The sequence below is a fragment of the Schistocerca cancellata genome, chromosome 4 (genome assembly GCF_023864275.1).
Source record: "Schistocerca cancellata isolate TAMUIC-IGC-003103 chromosome 4, iqSchCanc2.1, whole genome shotgun sequence".
Taxonomy (NCBI): Eukaryota; Metazoa; Arthropoda; class Insecta; order Orthoptera; family Acrididae; genus Schistocerca; species Schistocerca cancellata.
Window position 1 is genome coordinate 755830797 of NC_064629.1, and position 25441 is coordinate 755856237.

The window sequence follows — 25441 nt, forward strand, 5'->3', positions numbered from 1 at the left end:
CCGAATCTACAAAAAGGTTGAGATAGTAATTGATCTATTTCATCGATAACCTGCACCTACATTTCGCACTCCTTTAGACAGATATGCCTTCTTTGGCGACTGCACCCTAATCGCCATTAGCAAATTTTCTCTCAAATAATTACTCATTATTTTCTTAAATGCACTAGATGTGGCGTCCTTTCCAGTACTAAATAATTTTCAAACTATTCTTTAGTGCAAACTTCGTCGTCCTTTTTCGCGTTTCCAAATACTATTACAGTCTATTTTGTGGATATTATTTCTCTCACATACCTGTTCGGAGTTGCAAGAGTTGTTCACAAGCTGTTATGTTTACTTATTTTTCGTAAATCGTCTCCACGTCTGCACTTCCGTTGCCCATCACCTTTTTGTCGTCCACTGTAATGGTCCAGCTTTCTACTTTTTTACTGCTTCGGTTTGTATCCTGGTTTTCGTACACATATGGTGTCTTTTGCGGCTCTGGGGCTTCATAAAGAGAGCTTAGCTTTTCAAATCCTAATTTTCCCAAATTTTAATTTAGGACGCTCAATTCTCTTTTTTGTGTACTTCCAGTCGGAACATTTTACCGATATTCTTGTTTATCTCTAATCTGTTTCACGTCTTATCAGCTGTCTACACTAGGTGCAGCATCGTTAGCAAACTCCACATACGGTACAAAAATCTTATTTCCATTTTTTTATTTCAAGTTCGAAAAAAATTTATCTGCGTTTCCGATCAGTAGTTACAGAAGCATGATTTTAGAACGTCCTCGTCTTATTCCTTTTATGAATTTTGTTTTCTTCGTCATCCATTATTACATACGTATAATCTCATTTTTGTGCAATACTACCAGTCCAGTTCCTCGTCGGTAACTTCTAAAAATTTCTTCTGGAGAACCTTGTCACAGAATTTTTAATAATGCTCTACGGTATGAAACCTCGTTAATGTTCTAGACTTTATAGCACTTTCCTTCATTCTTTTCTTGATCTCGTTTGTAACGTATCTTAGTCCACGTCTTGAATGTATCGTTGATTTATATTTCTTTTCTGCTAATTTATTCATCTGTACCCTACGGTGCAAGTTTATATCTCAGTGAATACATTTCGAGCATTGAGTTCGGAATGAACGTTGTATGTACTTGCCCCAGTTCAGTAGATACTTTGTTGCTACTTAACTTTCTTTTCATTCTCAGTCTCGTGTGTAACAAGTTATCTATTGCTTTGCAGGTTTCAGTCTTTCTTAATTTACACTCTGCGACGTCACAGCGTGGGAGTTGTTTGTTGCGGGTGACACAACCTAATAAACATTTAAAGAATTTATATTGTTTCGTGATATGGATTATATTACCTACGGCACTTTAAATAATTAAATGTGCTTAATATCTATAATTATAATGGCTACATGCTGACCATTTACATTTTTGCGTATACCTTAAAGCAGAAAACTTAAAAAATTACACATAAATTTACATTTTGCGAATTATTTTCAACAAAATATGTCCTACAATGTCTAACGCCGTTCGATAAACGACATATTGCTTGTTTCATTAAAGCTTTGCCTTGACCTGTAGTGTTTTAGAAAATGTTAAGGAATACGGGAGTAGGTCGGTTCGGGGACCAGAATGCACATATCGAGTGGAGACTACTACTAAGTAGTAGTATAAACAGCAAGATATGTATAAAAATTTTGACGCAACGCCAGGGGGAAACGGTAAAAGCTTTCCTGAGTTTTCATAAGCGTGTGGTATTTGTAGCAACTAATTATTTTAGGTAATAAGAAGAAACTCTTAGAAATACACCACTTCGTAAGGTAGACGGCTCGCCAATATATATAGAATACTGAAGAATTGTGTGACTAAATTTATACAAGAGAGAACAGTGATGCAAATTTGTTATAGATGCAGACTTTGGTTCACCTAACTCAGTGTTTGGCGGCAGAAGACGTCACACGTAGTGTGTACCACTTCTCTGACTGCAGACAAAATATTGAAATATTTGTTGGCACAGAGAGTTACAGTTTGTCATAGTTTCCGATGCAGACGAGCGAATGTTTGGTGGTACGCAACTGCTGCATGCAGCTCCCTAGGCAGTCTAGGTCGTGCGAAGCAGTCATGAAACGTGAAGCTGTCGCCACTGGAGTAACTGATGGAAAAACTGAAACACGTGCAGTAGACACGCAAACGTAGACCAAGTAATGACTCGCAGAACCGGACATTAGATGCGTGCCTGACGATTCTTCTTTATTTACACCAGCACACTAAATCTTGGATGCCATCTAGCACCTGTACAATACGACATAGGTGAACACATGTGAGCATCCTAAATACCTCTGTTCTCGATCTACTGAACCATTCTGTACACAGCTCTGCAAACACTTTTGTATAGAGTGTTCCGGAAAAATCTTTGCTGCCAAAAAGAAACAAATGACCAAATAACTATCCACGTGAGCATTATCAAGCACATTGTGAAATCTGCAAACATACATGGCTGGACAAAAAAATTGAACACACGTATAACAAAAGAGAACTTATCGTATACTACCACATTTTCTAGTGTTGAAGCTTGCCGCCTGAGGAGAGAAAATGTGCACACCCCAGTCTCTTATTACGTGAGATAGCGGAAGGCAGCTTCATTGTGGCTGACCTCCCACACTTGAAGAGACACTCTTATTGACAATCTACGTCAAACGGGGAAGAACATCATCTGCGATGCACAATATTGGCCGAGAATCGAAGCTGGCTGACAGAGCGGCTTGGAAGCGGATTGTGGCCGCAAAGCTCTAGGCAACAGCATTCCAGATAATATGTGAGATGAATACATATCTACAGGAAGCTGTATCATCAAAAACTATTCGACGCGGACAGCATGAATAGTAGAAATTTGTGTCACTAAAATACAAAGTGGACCATCAATAATGGGAGAATGAATGTCATCTGCTGTGATGAATCTTCATTCACATCATTCCTATAGTATGGACGCATTTGAGTATGGAGAATGCCAGCAGAAGCCTATGGCGTTGAGTGACGCAGTCGTAGCGTACAGCATGGAAGGGGTTCTGTGATGCTGATGTCGCATTGTGGTCTTGCCCCATTTGTTTTCCGGTATGGCCGTGTTACAGGATGGGATTATACACTGAAGAGTCAAAGAAACTGGTACACCTGCCTAATATCGTATAGGGCCTCTGCGAGCACGGGGAAGTGCCGCAAAACTAAGTGGCATGGACTCGACTAATGTCTGAAGTTGTGCTGGAGGGAACTGACACCATGAATGCTGCAGGGCTATCCGTAAGAGTATGAGGGGGTGGCGATCTCTTCTCAACATCACGTTGCAAGGCATCCTAGATATGCTCAATAACGTTCATGTCTGGCGAATTTGGTGGCCAGCGGAAGTGTTTAAACTCAGAAGTCTTCCTGGAGCCACTCTGTAGCAATTCTGGACGTGTGGGGTGTCGCACTGTCCCGCTGGAATGCCCAAGTTTGTCGGAATGCCCAATGAACATGAATTGATGCAGCTGATGAGATAGGATGCTTACGTACGTGTCACCTGTCATAGTCGTACATAGACGTATCACGGGTCCTATATCACTCCAACGGTACACGCCCCACACCATTACATAGCCTCCACCACCTTGAACAGTCCCCTGCTGACATGCAGAGTCAGTGGACTGATGACGTCGTCTCCATACCCGTACACGTCCACACACTCGATATAATTTGAAACGAGACTCGTTCCGACCAGGCAACAAGCTTCCAGTCATCAACAGTCCAATGTCGGTGTTGACGGGCCCAGGAGAGGCGTAAAGCTTTGTGTCGTGCAGTCGTCAAGGGTACACGAGTGGGCCTTCGGCTCCTAAAGCCCACATAAATGATGTTTCGTTGAATGGTTCGCACGCTGACACTCGTTGATGGCCCAACATTGGAATCTGAAACAATTTGCGGAAGGGTTGCGTTTCTGTCGCGTTGAACGGTTCTCTTCAGTCGTCGTTGGTCCCGTTCTTGCAGGATCTTTTTTCGGCCGCAGCGATGTCGAAGATTTGATGTTTTACCGGATTCCTCATATTTCCGGTACATTCGTGAAATGGTCGTAGGGAAAATTCGCACCTCACCGCTACCCCGGGGATGCCGCGTCTATTCGCTAGTGCGCCGACAGTAACACCATGTTCGAATTCACTTAAATCTTGATAGCAAGCCATTGTAGCAGGAGTAACCGATCTAACAACTGTGCCAGACACTTGTTGTCTTATATGGGCGTTGCCAACCGCAGCAACGTATTCTGCCTTTATACATATCACTGTATTTGAATACGCATGCCTATACCAGTTTCTTTGGCCCTTCAGTGTATACCAGTATTCTTGACGAACACCTTCATCCAGCAGAGCAAACTGTGTTCCCTGGTGAATGGCCAGTGCGCCAAGACAATAATGCTCACAGTCACAGTTCTGTAATTGTCAGAGCCTTGTTTAATTAACACATTGATCAAATGCAAGAACTCGTGTGCAACCAATCGAATTTACCCTCCGAGAACTTTTCTGAATTAGCGACAGTTTTGCAGAAGGAATGGGTACACAGTCCTCTGACTGCTGTGCATGACTAGTGTTCGTCCATCACGTGTCAGATAGGAGCTGTAACTCATGCAAAAGGAAAGCCTACATCCTATTAATAAAGGTTGTCTGTTTTGGGCAAGTGTTCATAGTATTTTATCCAACTTCTACACATATCAGTGGTATGGCTATGTTACGGTAATTGATAAGGAAGTCGATGATTATACTAACAACTGATGACAATGGTCTGCTACTCCACAACATTACCATTCTTCTGGGCATAACAAGACACCATAATTTATGAACTGTACATAGTTCTAAAGGAGTTTGAGTGTGCATATTATCGTACAGTGAAAAATTTGGATCCTGCTTGTAAGACAAAAGGAGTTACTTTATTGTAGCTAGAAAGACATTTTGATCCAGGAACGATCCGAAGAAGATCTGGACTACGAGACCAAATGCGAATAATGCCACTCTTAGTTTGCATCGGAGGGAGACCACCTGAGAGAAAGAAAAGAATCGTCTGCAACAATGACTCCAGCTACCGAAGATAACAGAACACAAACTGGACACACACGTTGTAGTGCATAAGCACAGCGAATTTTACCACAAATTAATGGTAACTATATTACTATTTTGTAAATGAATTTAATATTTTCGTTCTGTAATGACAGTAATACTGTTATTAATATGCGAATATCATTCTACATAAATAAAACTCTAAACTAATAAACGTTTACATATATATACAAATTACGCATGGCTTTGTGGTCATGAAACCAACAGCTACTAATAAAGAAAAATATTCACGAGACTACGCATTTGCCGTGAAACTTCCTTATGGTCTTACATAAGTTTTCGTTCCCAACGGAAAGTAAAACTGTTTTCAATTCACAAAAGTGCAAGACTCTTCTAAACAGAAGAACGCTTCACGTACTTTTATAATTTGAAAGTATATTAACATTTCTTACGTGTTACCTCCAGAGAGCTGCTAAAATATTTATTGTGTTGAAACTAGTTTTGACAGTATGTTGTCATCTGGCAGTCTTCACAGTTTTAAAATGGTGTATGCCACAGACGTTTAACTTTAAAAAAATGTGTGTATTTAGTGTTGTGGACGTAAATGGGCCCGGAGTATGGCATAAGCTCTGGGCTACATGATGTCACCTCATGTTCCACACCCTTTTAGGTTCGTAGCACTAAATAGCTTTACAACGTATTTTCAAACTATGGACGTGTGGTAGACACCATTTCAAAATTCTGAAGTCTGCCAGATGCTAGCAGACCGTCGAAACTCGTTGCAGAACTATGAAGATTTTAGCACCTTTTTGATGGTTATAGATAAAAATGTTTTTTGTTAAAGATGTGGAGCATGACTTACAGAGAAATATTAACAATTCGCAGGCCGATAGCTTGTGTTACAAAGTCTAGTTTAAATTCTGTAAACAAAGAGCTCAGCATGAGTGTAAGGCCTGCAGTCATTTCTTCTAGTGTATTCAGTTAGCTGTCTTGCAATTGCTCACGCAATATTTTTAGTGTTTGTGCAGGTCCCGAATAATATTTACCCACGTTTCGAAATGAGGTTAACGAATAAGAAACGGCTTGACATCACATGTCAAGCTTCAGGACCTGACAGTTACTTAGATGTTGTGCACAGGAACGAGCTATTTGGGCTTATCTCGCTGTACAAACACACGACGTAAGATGTGACAGAACGAGAGCACCACACCGCTAGGACGTCTCCGCGCCTTTCGTAGATACGAGAACTGAATGCCAGTTATCAACACAGGCGGCTTGAATTTGGAATAGCCGGAGATCAAAGATTTTAGTACCACGGGCGAATTGATGAAAGGCTCACACCCAGATATGATTACCAGTTACATCAAGGATGATGTGGCAGTCCGAAAGAAAAGTAGCAACTGTAATCACTACAGCACATCCCACGAGCTTTCAAATATGACAGACTAACTGACCGAACCCCCTGACATCACTACTTCGTTGAAACGGGCTTTAGAGGTGGCGACCTGTTCTGTTTTTCAAATTGTCAGATATCGAAGAACATTGATACTGCAGCGGTATATGCACTGTAACTGACAGATTACAACTGTGCGCTGGGCCAGGACTTAAACAGCAATGACCGTACAAGGCAGTGCTCTGGGAATTGCAACCGGACCAGCAGCTATAATCTGTCAGGAATACCTGTCTTTCACTCTTTTATGTGACCCCTTACTGACATTAACGATTCCCAGAGGCATAACAGTATTTGTAATGATTATATCGTCTTTAGTGAAAACTTGTGCCTGACTGGCACTCAAGAACGTATTCCCTGTTTTTCTCGAGCACTCATCTAAGCCAAGAGTGTATCGAGCAAACCTCCAGACCTCACTCAAAGTTTCGCTGACATAGATGTTTCTTCGTATGGTTTCCGATGACTACAACCAGAAGTGTCCCACGGGGTGTGCGTGAGTAGCACCACTAAGGGAACGGATTTTATGAAGGATGGTCTAAATGGTAAAGCGACTGATGACACGAATTTTCGTTAGCCACGACACATGCGTTACATTACACGATCTGCTTTACAAACCGGTTTTCTCTGTTTGGCAACGATATCTTAATTTAAATGAATGTAATTCAACTGAACAATTGCCATCCTAACAGCGAACGAAGAATACATTCTACCAATAGTGCCTTGACACAAAAAACAATACTTGCGCTTTTAACTACACTACCTGACAAAAAAGTGAAGCACCCAGAAGACAAGGTCGGACGTAAATGTCATTTCGTACACGTACACACCATCGGCGGGTATGTAAACAACTGTTGTTGTTGTTGCTGTTGCGGTCTTCACTCCAGAGATAGTTTGCTGCAGCTCTCCATGTTGCAGTAAAGCTGCATGCTCTCGGGAAAAATTACAGCTGTAGTTTCCCCTTTCAGCCGTTCGCATTAGCAGCACAGCAAGGTCGTTTTGGTTGCTGTTGGCTACATCAGTCTATCATCCAGACTATTGCCCCTGCAACTACTGAAAAGGCTGATGCTCCTCTTCAAGAGCCACACGTTTGCTTGGAATCTCAACAGACACCCCTCCGTTGTGGTTGCACCGACGGTACGGCTATCTGTATCGCTAAGGCACGCAAGCCTCACCACCAACGGCAAGGTCCATGGTTCATGAGGGGTGTAAACAACTATAGTTTCAGGTCTCTGAGTCAGGTAGAATGGCTACCAGAATGCATTAGTTCTGTTGGTGTTTAGATTTGTTACCAGGTCTGGTAGGGATATAAGATGTTGAGTGAGCACTATGAAGGATACGGGCATTCCGTGTACGCTTTTGACACAATGTCATCACCACCTGACATTTGAAATGGTCCCTACTGTTGGTCTCGTTTGGCCGTCTGGTCGAACCGTGCAGTAATCAGATTTTTGAAGCATCCGGATATGACAGTGGCGCGAAACTGGATTGCATGGGAACATGAGGGCAGACATACTCGCCGTAAAGTTTCCGCTCGACCACGTCTGACCACCACAAGAGACGATCGCCATATGATGCACCAAGCACATCGTAACTCTTTCAAATCTGCACCTGCCATCATGGAACAAACAATGGACTCCCTGCAATATTTTGTGTCATCCCGCAGCATTGGTCGGAAACTCGCAACAGGTGCAGTAGGTGATTACCATCCCATGTGTATGCTACCGTTAACACCACAACACAAACGGTTGCGTTTGGGGGGGTGTCGTGACCGGGAAGCATGGGTTGCTGACGAATGTCGGCGCAGTTTGTTCAGCGATGAATCGCTGTTCTGCACTATCTCGGATGACAATTGTCGACGAGTATGGGGGGACCTGGGGATAGGTACCATTCTTTCAATGTTTTCGACAGGCACAACGGTTTTACTGCCCGACGTCGTGGTGCGGGGAGCCATCGGCTACGACCTCAGGTCCCATCTAGTAGTGAATGTGGGAACTTAGACGACACAACGGTACATCACGGATATCCTGTGACCTTGTTTGTTGCGACTGCATCTTGGTGCCATTTTCCAACAGGACAATGCTCCAACACACTTGACATGTGTCTCTATGGTCCGTATGAGTACTGTTGAGGTCCCCAGATCCCTTCCCCGATAGAACATGTGCGGGACCACCTCAGATGTCGGTGCCAATATCCAGAATATCAAGAAACAGTTACAACAGTTCTGAATCATCTGGCCTTAGAAAGAAGATACAACAGTTTTGTGACACTCTCCACATTTGAAACGGTGCATGCATCCAGTTCAGATGGAGTACAACTTCGTAATCAGAAGTTGGCTCATACTGCCAATTTCATTATAAATGTGACTCGATTTTTCAATCACTGAAATACACTACTGGCCATTAAAATTGCTACACCAAGAAGAAATGCAGATTATAAACGGGTATTCATTGGACAAATATATTATAGTAGAACTGACATGTGATTACATTTTCACGCAATTTTGGTGCATAGATCCTGAGAAATCACTACCCAGAACAACCACCTCTGCCCGTAATAACGGCCTTGATACGCCTGGGCATTGAGTCAAACAGAGCTTGGATGGCGTGTACAGATACAGCTGCCCATGCAGCTTCAACACGATACCACAGTTCATCAAGAATAGTGACTGGCATATTGTGACGAGCCAGTTCCTCAGCCACCACTGACCAGACGTTTTCAATTGGTGAGAGATATGGAGAATGTCCTGGCCAGGACAGCAGTCGAACATTTTCTGTATCCAGAAAGGCCCGTACAGGACCTGCAACATGCGGTCGTGCATTATCCTGCTGAAATGTAGGGTTTCACAGGGATCGAATGAAGGGTAGAGCCACAAGTCGTAACACATCTGAAATGTAACGTCCACTGTTCAAAGTGCCCTCAATGCGAACAAGAGGTGACCGAGACATGTAACCAATGGCACCAGATACCATCACGCCGGGTGATACGCCAGTATGGCGATGATGAATACACGCTTCCAATGTGCGTTCACCGCGATGTCGCCAAACATGGATGCGACCATCATGATGCTGTAAACAGAACCTGGATTCATCCGAAAAGATGACGTTTTGCCATTCGTGCACCCAGGTTCGTCGTTGATTAAACCATCGCAGGCGATCTTATCTGTGATGCAGCGTCAAGGGTAACCGCAGCCATGGTCTCTGAGCTGATAGTCCATGCTGCTGCAAATGTCATCGAACTGTTCGTGCAGATGGTTGTTGTCTTGCAAACGTCCCCATCTGTTGACTCATGGATGGGGACATGGCTGCACGATCCGTTACAGTCATGCGGACAAGATGCCTGTCATCTCGACTGTTAGTGATATGAGGCCGTTGGGATCCAGCACGGCGTTCCGTATTACCCTCCTGAACCCACCGATTCCATGTTCTGCTAACAGTCATTGCATCTCGACCAACGTGAGCAGCAATGTCACAGTGCGATAAACCGCAATCGCGATAGGCTACAATATGAGCATTATCAAAGTCGGAAACGTGATGGTACGCATTCCTCCTCCTTACACGAAGCATCACAACAACGTTTCACCAGGCAGCACAGGTCAGTGTGTGAGAAATCGGTTGGACACTTTCCTCGTGTCAGCACGTTGTAGGTGTCGCCACCAGTGCCAACCTTGTGTGAATGCTCTGAAAAGCTAATCATTTGCATATCACAGCATCTTCTTCCTGTCGGTTAAATTTCGCGTCTGTAGCACTTCATCTTCATGTTGTAGCAATTTCAATGGCCAGTAGTGTAACATCAAATACCCTCTCAATACATGAAGCTACATTTCGTTTCCTCGTCTCTTCTGGGCGCCTTACTGTCGGCAGTGTAGTTTCTGATATTTAGTTTTCTATTAACAGAGCTGCACGGGATCACGCAACAACCAGAATCTGCTGTAATGTGTTTCAAACACGTGAAAAATATGTTTTCCCCACAGCTGCATTTCTGTTAATACTGAAAAAGACGATGCCTGTGTAAAGGTGTGAATTTCGTTCTTTTCTACGAAGACATCCCGAAAGTTGGAAGGAGCATTGATCTAAAATCTAATTTCTTCCGAAGGACTAAATTGTGCTTCGTCAGAGAGGTTCTTTTGAGGAATACACTAATCGTAGCAGTACGCAATGTCTATTTTTTTTTGTTCCTTTTCATGTTTATTTATGACGCTGGTTTCTTTACCACGAGTTGTTCTGTGGCAGCTGCAACTTTTATGTTACATTACATAATCGTTTCTACTGTTCAAGACACAAGAGCTTCTGAATGGATGCAAGTATTTCAAATGTTTTAATACTGGATCAAATATCAATTTTGGAGTCTACGTACAGAATGTTCATAGATTTTATTTATTCAGATTTATGTGATATAAAGTATGTAATACATGATGAATTCTTAGCGTTCATATGTGCACTTGAGAACATAGTAAAAGTTACGAACTATTATGAGTTACACATTTGAAATTCATAATAACAAGTCAGTTAAGTAATAAGCATGCAAAATGTTCAAAATCTGTTACCTTTAGGATGAATACTGCAACCTGCGTGCGTGGGCAGCACTTAACGTAAGAACCAAGCAGAAAAAGATTAAAAATTTAGTTAAGCTCACTGGACAAAAATTTACTCACCTGGCGTGTCACAGTTAATAGTAGCTTCACGCGCTTGGAAACTTCGTTGAACGAGGTGGAACGGGGGTGGGGGGAACTGTTTGGGGACTGTGAGCTACTCCTGTTCACGACGTCAATCGAGGCCTCATTAGTCCTGCGTCACACAGGGGTGTGCGGACTCTAACGGAAAAGTAATCAGGTTGCGTGGAAGATTTCCCAATCGTAGCCTCGCACACGGTCCACTGGCTTAGCAGAAAAATACAGCCGAGTCTGCAACGCATTTACGTCACACTCGCGGCGAAACATCATGGCAAACCGAAACTGTGATCCAGTGTCCCTGTAAATGGACTGTGCGGCTGGTCCCGGCGGAGGTTCGAGTCCTCCCTCGGGCATGGGTGTGTGTGTTTGTCCTTAGGATAATTTAGGTTAAGTAGTGTGTAAGCTTAGGGACTGATGACCTTAGCAGGTAAGTCCCATAAGATTTCGCACACATTTGAACATTTTGAACAAAAATCGCTTCGCCATGAGGTAAATACTGGCGTTGGGAGTCAACGTTATTCCAACATCAACATCCAACATCTGCACATTTGGCGGAGGGTAAACCGACCCTGCCCCCGCACCCCCCCTCACCGCCCACCTGTTGGCGATGCTCGTGCGTGTAAGCTTCAACTTCAATATTCAATAGTTTTACTCTCTTGGTCACTGCGCGACGAAGTGATACGTTTAGTGACTCATACTGGAAAGCAGAGTATTGCAGTTTTGTGAGTAAGGCTCTCCGTTAAGCACTCGCCTTTCTTGTACAGCCTTCCACTGAAGTTCGGTGACCATTTGCGAAGCGCTCTCGCGCTGCATTCCCAACCCATGGAGAAACAACTACAAGTCCCAAAATGTTTGTATCAGAGCTTCCTACATTATTGTGAAGGGAGCACTGTGGAATGGGGCACAACATCCAGTAATGCAGTGAGGCGAATCACTATAAATTGTCCAGAGGGATTTAAATATGTGGAACAATATCCTGTGGCCTTACTTATTCGTTGCTAACAGCTCTGAATGAAAACGCTCAGGTGTCAGGAGTCATAGCCTACGCGGTTGACATACTGATTGTGGTGGCAGAGGACTACAACCAGACTGGAAACAAAAGCATGTGATGTACTTGCTCAGATCTAAAAGTGATGATCAGGAGATAGATTGGAAATCGCAGCAAATAAGACTACCTACCTGCTGCTCAAAGGCAGCCTCTCCCTCTCGCGGAATTCTACTCTGAGAACTGGGTGGGCTCCAATGCCCCACAGCGAAGTCAATGAAAGTACACTGACGGAATTCCGGGCGGAAAGGAGCGCCTGGTCCCCGGCACCAATCCGCCCGGCGGATTCGTGTCGAGGTCCGGTGAACCGGCCAGTCTGTGGATGGTTTTTAGGCGGTTTTCCATCTGCCTCGGCGAATGCGGGATGGTTCCCCTTATTCCGCCTCAGTTACACTATGTCGGCGATTGCTGCGTAGACTAGTTCTCCACGTACGCGTACACCACCATTACTCTACCATGCAAACATAGGGGATACACTCGTCTTGTGTGAGACGTTCCCTGGCAGTCCACCGGGGGCCGAACCGCACAATAACCCTGGGTTCGGTGTGGGGCGGCGTAGGGGTGAAGTGGACTGCGGTAGTCGTCGTGGGGTTGTGGACCACTGCGTCTGCGGCGGGGACGGAGCCTCTCCGTCGTTTCTAGGTCTCCGGTTAACATACAATACAATACAATACACTGACGGAAAAAAATCGCAACACCAGGAAGGAGTTGTATGACATAAACGGAAGTTGGTAGGCCTGTTTCTACATCTCAAAGATAATACCTATTAAAATTTCGCGCCAGTCGTATAAGAGTGGCGCTAGTAGCGCCACTATGAGGATGCAAATCAGGTTTGCTTTAAGTACACGCTGTAACGGCCGTGAGCGTTAGTTTCCTTTCTGATTGGGCGGTGAGTTGATGTTAGTAAAAAAATTAAAAAATGTTCAAATGCCTCTGAGCACTATGGGACTTAACTTCTGAGGTCATCAGTCCCCTAGAACTTAGAACTACTTAAACCTAACTAACCTAAGGACGTCACACACATCCATGCCCGAGGCAGGATTCGAACATGCGACCGTAGCGGTCGCGCGGTTCTAGACTGTAGTGCCTAGAACCGATCGGCCACCGCGGCTGGCTGATGTTAGTCAAGAATGCCTTCAAGGCGACAAAGACGCCATTAACAACACTTCAATGAGTTTGAACGAGGTAGTGTAATAGCTGGATATTGCAGTACGACTTGGCAGGAACATAGTCACTGTAGATGATTGCTGGCAGCGGTGGTCAAGAAAATGGTCAGTCGCGAGAAGACCGGGCTCTGAACGGCCACGTGGCACTACCGAGAGTGAAGGCCACTGAGTTCAGCGTATGGGTCTGGCGGATCGTACTGTATCTGCAGCAGCGAAGTGAGAAACAGTTGGCTCCACGGTGACACAACGAATTGTTATAAATCGTGCACTTTAAGAACAGCTCCGAGCCAGACGCCTTGTAGCGTGCATTTCACTGACCCCACACCTCCGTCATTTGCGACTTCAATGATGTCAAGCGAGAGCTCATTAAGAGGGTCGGGTGGAGATATGTTGTGTTTTCTGATAACGCTGTTCTGCCTCGGTGCCACTAATGGCCGTGTGCTGGTTAGAAGGTGGCTAGTTCTGCTACCAACCTGTCTGCGTGCTAGACACACTGGACCCAACCCTGGGGTTACGGGCTGCGGTGCGATTTCGAATGACAGCAGGTGCAGTCTTGTGGTTATCCCACGCGCCCTGACTGCAAATTTGTACGTCAGTCTGGTGATTCGACCAGTTGTGCTACGATTCACGAACAGCATTCTGTTGCTTGTCACGGTCCGCTCCCTCCGTCGGAGGTTCGAGTATGTGTGTTGTCCTTAGCGTAAGTTAGTTTAAATTAGATTGAAATGAAATGATCGTACGGCATCGTTGGCCGGGAGACCCCATGCGGGGTGTTCGGCCGCCGAAATTGCAAGTCCTTTTTAGCTGAGCCACTCGGCGACTTGCGAGTCAATGATGATGAAATGATGATGAAAAGACACACAACACCCAGTTATCTCGAGGCAGAGAAAATCCCTGACCCCGCCGGGAATCGAACCCGGCACCCCGTGCGCGGGAAGCGAGAACGCTACCGCAAGACCACGAGCTGCGGACGAAGTTAGATTAAATTGTGTCTAAGCATAGGGACCGATGACCTCAGCAGCCCCCACGTCTCGAAATACATCGTGTACTGAAATCACGATGTGACAGAGGGCGGTTTGTTTCCTTGATTTCCTATAAAGCAGGCACTAGTTATATGATGTAACCACTAAAGCTTCCACGCTGTTTTACTCGTATTAACATCTTCTTCGTGTTATGTTGCACTTGCGCTCTTCTAACATGTACGTTAATTCCTATTTTGTGTTCGGAGATATTGTGACACAAATCGATAAAGGGAGTGTGATGCGTCACCACCAACTTCATCCTCTTGGATGGCACGTACAGTTTTGTGTGTATACCAGAGGTTGGATATGTTTATCGATATGACAATGCAGGGCACTGGTTTGTAATTAATTTTATGTTTTTCATGTTACATTCTTTATCCGCGACAATGGCAATACACTACAAAACTTTTAACTATTCCTAGAGTATGTTAGTCTTGTGTGCACGGCTGCTGGTGGTGGGCGTTAGCCTGATACCGAGCTAGCAAAAACTGTTGAATACGGCACCCTTTATCGATACTCCATTACAAATTCTGTAATTTTTCCGAAATGCAATGGCTACAGAGTGCCGACTTTATAAGACTGTAATACACTAGCAGCACAATCCTCAGAGATGGCAATTGTCACGTTCATCACGTTAAAACTGTAATTGGCATGAAGCAACACCAGATCTGAAGATAACAGCGAAGTCGCCAGAATCGAACGCAACTGAAAACATTTGACAGTGCCTCAAATAATATGCCACATTTCGTAGATAATATTCACGCATTTTGACCCGCTGAGTTAATTGTGGTGGTGGTAGTAATGGTAGCAGTTAAGACATCAATACCTCCTGCGCCACAGTCTTATCTGATCTACGCTACACCGCAATGCAGCTTGCAAGACTCGTGTGGATTTCACACGTTATTGGTGCTATGGTGGTACTTTTTTGTCCAGTGAGCTTAATGTAAACAACAACATATAAATATAAATTTTTGTCTGTTACAAATGTGATAGACCACGAAAAACTTTCTGAGGAAGTTCATTATCAGTGTTGGGTCCGATAAAGAAAAGAATAAGAACTGTTTTACAGTATGGATAGTGATTTCAGGGAACACAATACTGTTCACACTAAAGCACTAAAGTATTTAAAGTTTCCATACAGTAGTGTGTAGCTAAGAAGGCAGGTGGCAGGGACATGCGCAGCAGGATGTGAGTGTACCGCGTGAGAGGCCAACCAGTTGTGTCATTCTACCGAAGCTGTCCGACATTACGGCATGGGCGAGCGAGTTAAACATTACTCTCGTGCTTGAAAAACAACGACAGGAGGGGGGCGGCATAGGGGGAGGGGAAAGAGTGAGCGGAAGGGGGATGGGCATGGAGAGGGGGAAGGAGAGGGGAGAGAGTGAGAGGTAGAGGTAGGGGGAGGGGGAAGCATTTGAGAGAGGGAGGGAGGAGGGGCGTGAGTGAGGGAGGGAGGAGGGGCGTGAGTGAGGGAGGGAGGGGGCGTGAGTGACAGAGGGAGGGAGGGGGGCGTGTGCGAGAAAGGGAGGGTGAGGGGCGCGTGAAAGGGATGGAGGGAGGGTGGGTGGGTGGGAGGGATGGAAGGAGGAGGGATTGCAAGGGAGGGAGGGATGGGGAGCGCGAGTGAGAGAGGGAGGGGGCCGTGAGTGAGAGATTGAGGGAAGAGGGGCGTGAGTGACAGAGGGAGGGAGGGAGGCGTGAGTGAGGGTGGGAGGGGGGCGCGTGTGAGAAAGGGGGCGCGAGGGAGGAAGGGGGGAGCGTGAGGGAGGGAGGGGGAGCGCGAAGGAGGGAGGGGGAGCGCGAAGGAGGGAGGGGGAGCGCGAAGGAGGGAGGGGGGAGCGCGAGGGTGGAGGGGGGAGCGGGAGGGAGGAAGGGTGGAGCGCGAGGGAGGGAGAGGCGAGCGTGAGGGAGGGAGGGGGGAGCGCGAGGGAGGGAGGGGGTGAGTGCGAAGGAGGGAGGGGAGGAAAGTGAGAGAGAGAGAGAGAGAGAGAGGGGGGGGGAGAGGGGGAGTTTCAGTGTAAGTCACCTACTCCTCACTCTCTCTCTCTCTCTCTCTCTCTCTCTCTCTCTCTCTCTCTCTCTCTCTCTCTCACCCCTCCCTTCCTCCAACATACATCAGTCAGCCGCCTTCTTAGCTTACCACAGCACTAAGGGGATTTGTTAGAACAGAAATCTAATATTTATAGAAATTAAAGAGGGAATTACTTCTAACGTTACAACGTTCAATGGTAAAAACTCGTAGCAAATGATATTGAATAAAAAGTTGATACGAATCTATCGGTGGAAATGCTGTTTTATGTCCCTCTGTAACATTCCTAGAAAGAAGCTACATCAGGGTTTCCGCACTGTAGCATTAAGACGAATATACCAGAAAGGAGTGAAAGAACTAGTTCGAGAATCCAGATGAGAGTCAAACGGCAGACAAAAGATAGTAATTGGAGTTTGTGTGAACTTACTGAGGTTGGTGAGCTCGAACTCGACCTTCTTGTTGGAGCTGACGTTGCGCATGGACTGCACTTCGGTGTAGTTGGCGTGCATGTAGTAAACACGGTAGCCCGTGATCAGGCCGTTGGGCTTCTCGGGCTGCAGCCAGCTCAGCTTGAGAGAGTTAGAAGAGACTCGGAGGACAGTCACGTTCCTCGGCTGGCTCGGCACTGCAACACACAACACGCAAAATCAACACACTAGACATCAGATTTGCTTATTTCATTAAAGGTTAAAGTTCATCGTTAAATACAGTAGAGTCCAGAATTAAAGCAACAAACCGCTATTTCCACGTCCTGTGTCTAATTCACGATATTATCACACAACCTGCCAACCAGATGCCCGTATGTAGTGTTCTGCACAGAAGATGGCATTCCGGTCCACGGACAACCACGCCAACGCTGACGTCAGGGCACATATCAAAAGGCGTAGTGTTTGCCGGCTGGTCTCACAATCTCTGTGGTGGTGGGCCATAGGAGGAATGGAAGCAGAACGGTCGGAAACTGATGTGGCCCGATGGCTTAATGTGAATCGTTCTGTTGTTTCTCGGATGTTGCGACAGTTTACAGAAACCAAAATCCGGAAGACCAGGGCACGGACGACCACGTGTGACATCAGAAAGAGAAGACCGTTAATTCGCCGTAAGGGCACGACAGTACTACCTTAGTACTGCACGGCAAGTGGCATCTGACCTTGCAGCATCCACTGGACACGTTGTATCGAGGCAAAGGGTGTACAAAAGGCTTTGACAGAGCGGCCTTTACTATCGGAGACCAGCTGTATGTTTACCTCTGATACGTATTCACAGAAAGGAGCGCCCAGAGTGGAGTTGTCAACATGCCACCTGGACGGTCGAGCAGTGGGCCAAAGTTCTTTTTACAGATGAGTCCTAATTTGGTCTAGAAAGTAATTCTCAACAGATTTGCATCTGGAGGGAACATGGAACACGATTTCGGGACTCGAACATTGCAGAAAGAAACCGGTATCGAGATCGGTCCCTAATGGTGTGGGGAGAGATTACGTTGACCAGTCGAACATCTCTTCATGAAATTGTATGGGTGAGTTGGCAAGGTGAAACTGCTGTCAGGTATCGTAACGAGATCTTTGGACCTCATGTGCGGTTGTTGCGAGGTGCTGTGGACCAAGACATCGTAATGGCGGATGATAATGCTCGACCGCAAGGAGCAAGGGTGGTCGATGTTTTCCTGGAAACGGTAGATATTGCACACATGGCGTAGCCTGCACGTTCTTCCGATATGAATCCCATAGAACATATCTGGGATGCACTAAGGAGATGTGTTGCGTCACATCAGCAACCACCAACCACTCTCCAAGACTTCCGAGCAGCTCTCCAGAAAGAAGGGGCGTTATTGTCTCAACAAGAGATTGACGACATCATTCATAGCATGCCCCGTCGTTGCCAGGCCTGTAATGCTGCGAGAGGTTGTCACTCCCCATGTGAGCACATTAACCAAATGTTGGTGTACAAATCCCTTATGCCGGAAAAAACGAAGGACATATTTGTCTGCTGTTATCATGCTGCATTTGTTTATGTTCTGTATTCTTTACATTGTTTCCACTTTACTATCACTCTTTTATACTGTTTTGTACAAAAACAAACGCAACCTTGCAAAATTTCCGTTTGTTGCTTTAATTTTGGACACCAGCGTAAATTTTACGTGGCAGTAAATTTTACGTGGCAGTAAAAACTATACTGCTTATCACTTCACCGTATGTTACGAGAAATAGAGCTATACGATCTAGCTTTAATTTTTACAGGCTTTTCTTCAGTTTCTTTACAGACTCCAAGGATATACAGGGCGGTCAGAAACAGTCTGAAAAGGTTGTAAGGGTGTTGCAGGGTAGACTGTGCTGAAAAATAATTGTTAAGAAAAAAATTAAACGCGTTGCGCCGTTTCCGACTTAATTAGCATTGAAGTTAGCCGATCACGCCGTTTCGCGCACAAATTCAAGCAGACCGCCAAATACAATTTGCATCAGTTGCTCTCCTAGCGTAAATGATAGCGCACAAGACTGTGGCTCGGGTTCGATCCTTACTACCGTCCCACGTGCAATTTTTCTATGACACTCTTGTTAGGTTTTAGGAAACAAAACGAAAAACACCTTTAGGGACACCGTCTCTGGCTGGATGTTTGAATTTGAGCGTGCAACGGCCTGATTGGCACATCCTACACTGCAACACACACACAAATTTTTCAGACTTTCTGACCATCGTGGACAGATAAGATTTTCGAAAAGTGTGCTACACCATACCATACAATCGAAGCATAAAAAAGATCCCATTACAGCGAGCATTTCCCGTCGATGTGCCTGGAAAGACGAATACTTGACCAAAAGAATCAACTATATTCTCTTGACCCGTGAAGTCCATAGTTACACAATATATTGACGGATAGGCGATTAAAACTGATGCCAGAGACTGGGATTCGTGTGAGACTGATTTGAATGTCTCGTCATCCTTACAAAACAGACTCGTGACGATAATGTCTTGGACCTCCCAGTAAAGAACAGACCCACGCATTTTGAATCAGTTAATGTAGAGAAGGGCATTAGTTACCCATTGACGACAAATGTTACAAGGCAACGGCCTTGCCGCAGTGGATACACCGGTTCCCGTCAGATCACCGTAGTCAAGCGCTGTGGGGCGTGGCCGGCACTTGGATGGGTGACCATCCGGGCCGCCATGCGCTGTTGCCATTTTTCAGGCTGCACTCAGCCCCGTGATGCCAATTGAGGAGCTACTCGACCGAATAGTAGCGTCTCCGGTCACAGAAAACCATCATAACGACCAGGAGAGCGGTATGCTGACCACATGTCCCTCCTATCCGCATCCTCAGCTGAGGATGGTCCCGATGGGCCACTTGTGGCCACAAGACGAAGTGGTTAATAACAGGTGTTACAAGGGATATTAAGAATGATGGGAAAATGTTTTTGATTAGCAGCATAAAATATTAAGTTCTGAGTACGAAGATGTAGAGTAAAAATGACGAAATTTTGAAACATTGTGCAATACGCCTTATACAGGGTGTTTCAAAAATGACCGGTATATTTGAAACGGCAATAAAAACTAAACGAGCAGCGATAGAAATACACCGTTTGTTGCAATATGCTTGGGACAACAGTACATTTTCAGGCAGACAAACTTTCGAAATTTACAGAAGTTACAATTTTCAACAACAGATGGCGCTGCGGTCTGGGAAACTCTATAGTACGATATTTTCCTCATATCCACAATGCGTAGCAATAATATGGCGTAGTCTCTGAATGAAATCACCCGAAACCTTTGATAACGTGTCTGGCGGAATGGCTTCACATGCAGATGAGATGTACTGCTTCAGCTGTTCAATTGTTTCTGGATTCTGGCGGTACACCTGGTCTTTCAAGTGTCCCCACAGAAAGAAGTCACAGGGGTTCATGTCTGGCGAATAGGGAGGCCAATCCACGCCGCCTCCTGTATGTTTCGGATAGCCCAAAGCAATCACACGATCATCGAAATATTCATTCAGGAAATTAAAGACGTCGGCCATGCGATGTGGCCGGGCACCATCTTGCATAAACCACGAGGTGTTCGCAGTGTCGTCTAAGGCAGTTTGTACCGCCACAAATTCACGAAGAATGTCCAGATAGCGTGATGCAGTAATCGTTTCGGATCTGAAAAATGGGCCAATGATTCCTTTGGAAGAAATGGCGGCCCAGACCAGTACTTTCTGAGGATGCAGGGACGATGGGACTGCAACATGGGGCTTTTCGGTTCCCCATATGCGCCAGTTCTGTTTACTGACGAAGCCGTCCAGGTAAAAATAAGCTTCGTCAGTAAACCAAATGCTGCCCACATGCATATCGCCGTCATCAATCCTGTGCACTATATCGTTAGCGAATGTCTCTCGTGCAGCAATGGTAGCGGCGCTGAGGGGTTTCCGCATTTGAATTTTGTATGGATAGAGATGTAAACTCTGGCGCATGAGACGATACGTGGACGTTGGCGTCATTTGGACCGCAGCTGCAACACGGCGAACGGAAACCCGAGGCCGCTGTTGGATCACCTGCTGCACTAGCTGCGCGTTGCCCTCTGTGGTTGCCGTACGCGGTCGCCCTACCTTTCCAGCAAGTTCATCCGTCACGTTCCCAGTCCGTTGAAATTTTTCAAACAGATCCTTTATTGTATCGCTTTTCGGTCCTTTGGTTACATTAAACCTCCGTTGAAAACTTCGTCTTGTTGCAACAACACTGTGTTCTAGGCGGTGGAATTCCAACACCAGAAAAATCCTCTGTTCTAAGGAATAAACCATGTTGTCTACAGCACACTTGCACGTTGTGAACAGCACACGCTTACAGCAGAAAGACGAGGTACAGAATGGCGCACCCACAGACTGCGTTGTCTTCTATATCTTTCACATCACTTGCAGCGCCATCTGTTGTTGAAAATTGTAACTACTGTAATTTCGAAAGTTTGTCCGCCTGAAAATGTACTGTTGTCCCAAGCATATTGCAACAAACGGTGTATTTCTATCGCTGCTCGTTTAGTTTTTATTGCCGTTTCAAATATACCGGTCATTTTTGAAACACCCTGTAGCAATACGTGCCGGGCAAGGTTGTGGCGGACGGTAAAGACAACTGTGGTACAATAGCAGTATTACAAAGTTACTACGAAAGCAAAGAGAGCTTCATCACGGATTTAAACGAAGTGGAAGTCTAGTTGATAAATAAAAGCTGAACGAAGCCAAAATGAGCGTAAGAAGCGCAATGCGAGAAGCGATCACGAAATTCGAAAGTACAAATTTGTCTACCGATGTGATCAAAAGGCCTAAGTAGTTATGGTATTACTTGAAATCAGTAACAAGAACCATCTATTCGGTTGCTCAGTGACCATAATGGGACCAAAACAGAAGATGACAGACAGAGGGTCGAAATACACAATTCGGCATACAAAACTGCTTCACCACCGGAAGTCCTAATGTGGGCCCTCCGTTCACTCATCACACAAATGCCAAAATTACAGATGTTGAGATAAATGATCGCTGAAAATCAGATAAAATCTCTTAATAGTGGACAGGCAATTGTAATAGATGGATTGTTGGATAAATATCTTTGAGATTTTAAACAGATAATGCCAAGTAACTTGCCCCCTTCTAGTAGCAGTTTATCGTTGGAACAACGAAGAGTGCCAAACAGTTGAAAAAAAAGTAACAGGTAATTCCTGTTTTTAGGGTAGCTCCTCGAACTGATGCGCATAACTGTACTCTTATATTGCTGACGTCAGTTTGTTGTAGAATTATGAAACATGTTTGTTGCGTACCAAGCAAAAGGTACAGAACAAATACCGCGAGATGGCGCCACCACGCAGGCACAACAATGCCTCTCGCCTCTTAGTTCCGTGCAGCAGTCTCCAGATGGCGCTGCTGCTTCCGTGCGCGTGTCGTGTACAACGGATAGTGTGGACAGCTGCCACTAGGAGCACTGTCAACCGCGGACTACATTGCTTCCGCCTTGTATTGGCAGACACGGGAATCCTTCCATCGATAGGCACCGAAACACGACGCGCCGAAGACACTTAGACAGTCACGATCCAGCAATTAGTCAGTTCAGTTCCTGCAGCCTATTTAGTACAGTATTCTCAAGATTACCTACCAACTTAGCTGTTGCTATTCTCGGAGAAATAGAACTATAAACAGAACGTTTGCACAGTTATCTCCAGTTATAGTGACAATACTATAAACTGCCAAGACACAGAAAAGTTATTTTGATTTCATTGTTTTAAGTATAGGACATCAAGTGCCACGTATCAAATTGTATCAAAGTTAAGTACCATATTGTAACATAATCTCAATAAATGTCATTTGTTATTATTTGCTCTGTTACATTTCTGTTATAGTGCCGCCCTATCAGACAAGTGTTAATAAGCGAGCATGCCAGGAACCACCTTTAAGGACGTGTAGCAAGGAAATATTTTTTTGCTGCTGTGGATGTTGGGTTCAAAAATGGTTCAAATGGCTCTGAGCACTATGGGACTTAACTTGGTCTAGCGGTTCTAGGCGCGCAGTCCGGAACCGCGCGACTGCTACGGTCGCAGGTTCGAATCCTGCCTCGGGCATGGATGTGTGTGATGTCCTTAGGTTAGTTAGGTTTAAGTAGTTCTAAGTTCTAGGGGACTGATGACCACAGATATTAAGTCCCATAGTGCTCAGAGCCATTTGAACCATTTGAACTATGGGACTTAACTTCTGAGGTCATCAGCCCCTAGAACTTAGAACTACTTAAACCTAACTAACCTAAGGACATCACACACATCCATGCCCGAGGCAGGATTCGAACCTGCGACCGTAGCGGACGCGCGGTTCCTGACTGTAGCGCCTAGAACCGCTCGGCCACTCCGGCCGGCTGGATGTTGGGGAGCGTTTTCCTTGACTTTCGGAAGGCAATCGATACAGTTCCGCACTACCTTTTAATGAGCAAAATAGGAGCATATGCAGTAATGGACAAGATAGATGTTATTCACAACGGGACGAAATCGACAATTGTAAATTTCTGGAGTTCTCCAAGGAAGTGTTACTAGGCCGTTACTGTTTACAATATATGCAACTGATCTACTTACATGCATGTCTGAAAGAACAGACACTATTGACGATCCACAGCTGCACGAAATACGTTCGAAATTAATTCGCTGACCGCGAATTCCTTGACGTCAGCTGTGTTAGGTACAGATCTTCTATCCAATACTGACATATGGAAAGATTCGAGTTCCGGTCTAGCACAAATTTTCACGTATCGTTATTGCGTAGAGAGCTACGCTGAGGTGAAAAAAGTCATGAGGTGCCAATATGCACGTATACAGATGGCGGTAGTATCGTGTACACAAGGTACAAAAGGACAGTGCATTGGCGGAGCTGTCATTTGTACTGAGGGGATTCATGTAAGAAGGTTTCCAGCGTGATTATGGCCGCACAACTGGAGTGGACTTTCAACGAGTGGTGGTAGTTGGAGCTAGACACTTGGGACACTCCACTTCTGAAATCGTTAGGGAATTCAATCTTACGAAACCCACAGTGCCAAGAATGTGCCGAGAATACCACATTCATCGCGGACAACGTAGCGACCGACGGTCTTCACTGAACGACCGAGGGCAGGGGCATTTGCGTACAGTTGTCGCTGCTTACAGACAAGCAACACTGCAAGAAATAACTGCAGAAATCTGTGTAGGAGGTATGACGAACGTATCCGTTAGGACAGTGCGGCGAAATCTGGCGTTAATGGACTATGGCAGCAGACGACAGACGCGAGTGTCTTCGCTTACAGCACGTCATCGCTTACAGCGCTTCTCCTGGACTCGTGTCCATATCGGTTGTACCCTAGACGACTGGAAAACCTTAGCCTGGTCAGATGAGTCCCAATTTCAGTTAGTAAGATCTGATGGCTAGTTTTGAGTGGTGCAGAGCCCACGAAGCCTTGCATTCAAATTGTCAAAAAGGCACTGTGCAAGCTGGTGGTGGCTCCATAATGGTGTGGGCTGTGTTTACATGGAATGGACTGAGTCCTCTGGACCAACTTAACCGATCATTGACTGCACGGCTACTTGGAGATCATTTGCAGCCAGACAACGAATGACTTTTTACAGATGACAATGCGGCATGTCTCCGAGCCTCAACCGTTCGCGATTGGTTTGAAGTACATTATGGACAATTTGGAAGAAAGACTTGGCCGCCCAGATCTCCCGACATGGATCTCATCGAACATTTACAAGGCTTAATCGAGATGTCAGTTCGTGCACAAAATTATGCGCCAGCAAAACTTTCGTAATTGTGGAGGATATAGAAGCGGCATGGCTCAATATTTCAGCAGGGGACTTCCAACGATTTGTTGAGTCCATGCCACATCGTGCTGCTGCACTGCGCCGGGAAAAAGATCTAACACGATATTAGGAGGTATCTCATGACTTTTGTCACCTCAGTGTATACCTAATACAGGTATTCCCTGTCAGCGAATTAATTTCGAATAAATGGTCTACTGAACAACGTCGGAAGTTCGATAATCCTTCAGACGATCTGCCGTTGTCTACTGGAAGGTAGTACTGCCAGGAGACTGTAGTGAAATGACGGAAGACCTGCCGAGGATATGCTGTTGGTGCGGGGACAGGCAGTTTACCGGAAGTAAATTCATTATTGTTCGATCACGCAACTGGTGAAAGCTCAGTAACAAATGTAAAATACCTATGACTAACTGCGCGTAGTCAAGCTGAGAGTCAGTGAAAGAATCTTAAGGAAATGTAATACATCCAATACAGAAAAAAATGGATTAAGCCGTCCTTTCGTGGGAAGATAAAGCTAACACAGACGTTGACACGGAAGGGACATCCGATCTACGAGGGCCAAAAAAATCAAATGGCTCTGAGCACTATGGGACTTAACTTCTGAGGTCAAATGGTTCAAACGGCTAAGAGCACTATGGGACTTAACATCTGAGGTCATCAGTCCCCTAGAACTTAGAACTACTTAAACCTAACTAACCTAAGGACATCGCACACATCCATGCCCG

The 25441-nt window shown here is 45.3% G+C and overlaps 1 protein-coding gene and 1 pseudogene across 3 annotated transcripts in view; one reads left to right on the top strand and one right to left on the bottom strand.

Annotated features, from left to right (window-relative positions):
* Positions 1 to 25441, bottom strand: part of LOC126184515 (tyrosine-protein phosphatase 99A-like) — a 472724-nt gene that overhangs the window by 186246 nt on the left and 261037 nt on the right. For 2 of the 3 annotated variants that reach the window (XM_049926908.1, XM_049926907.1), the window contains exon 2: positions 16864 to 17061. In XM_049926908.1, the coding sequence (XP_049782865.1) occupies positions 16864 to 17061 (198 nt within the window). Of the gene's footprint in view, positions 1 to 16863; positions 17062 to 25441 lie in introns of those variants that run through there. The other variant, XM_049926909.1, reaches the window with a different exon arrangement.
* Positions 19492 to 19609, top strand: LOC126185620 (5S ribosomal RNA; annotated as a pseudogene).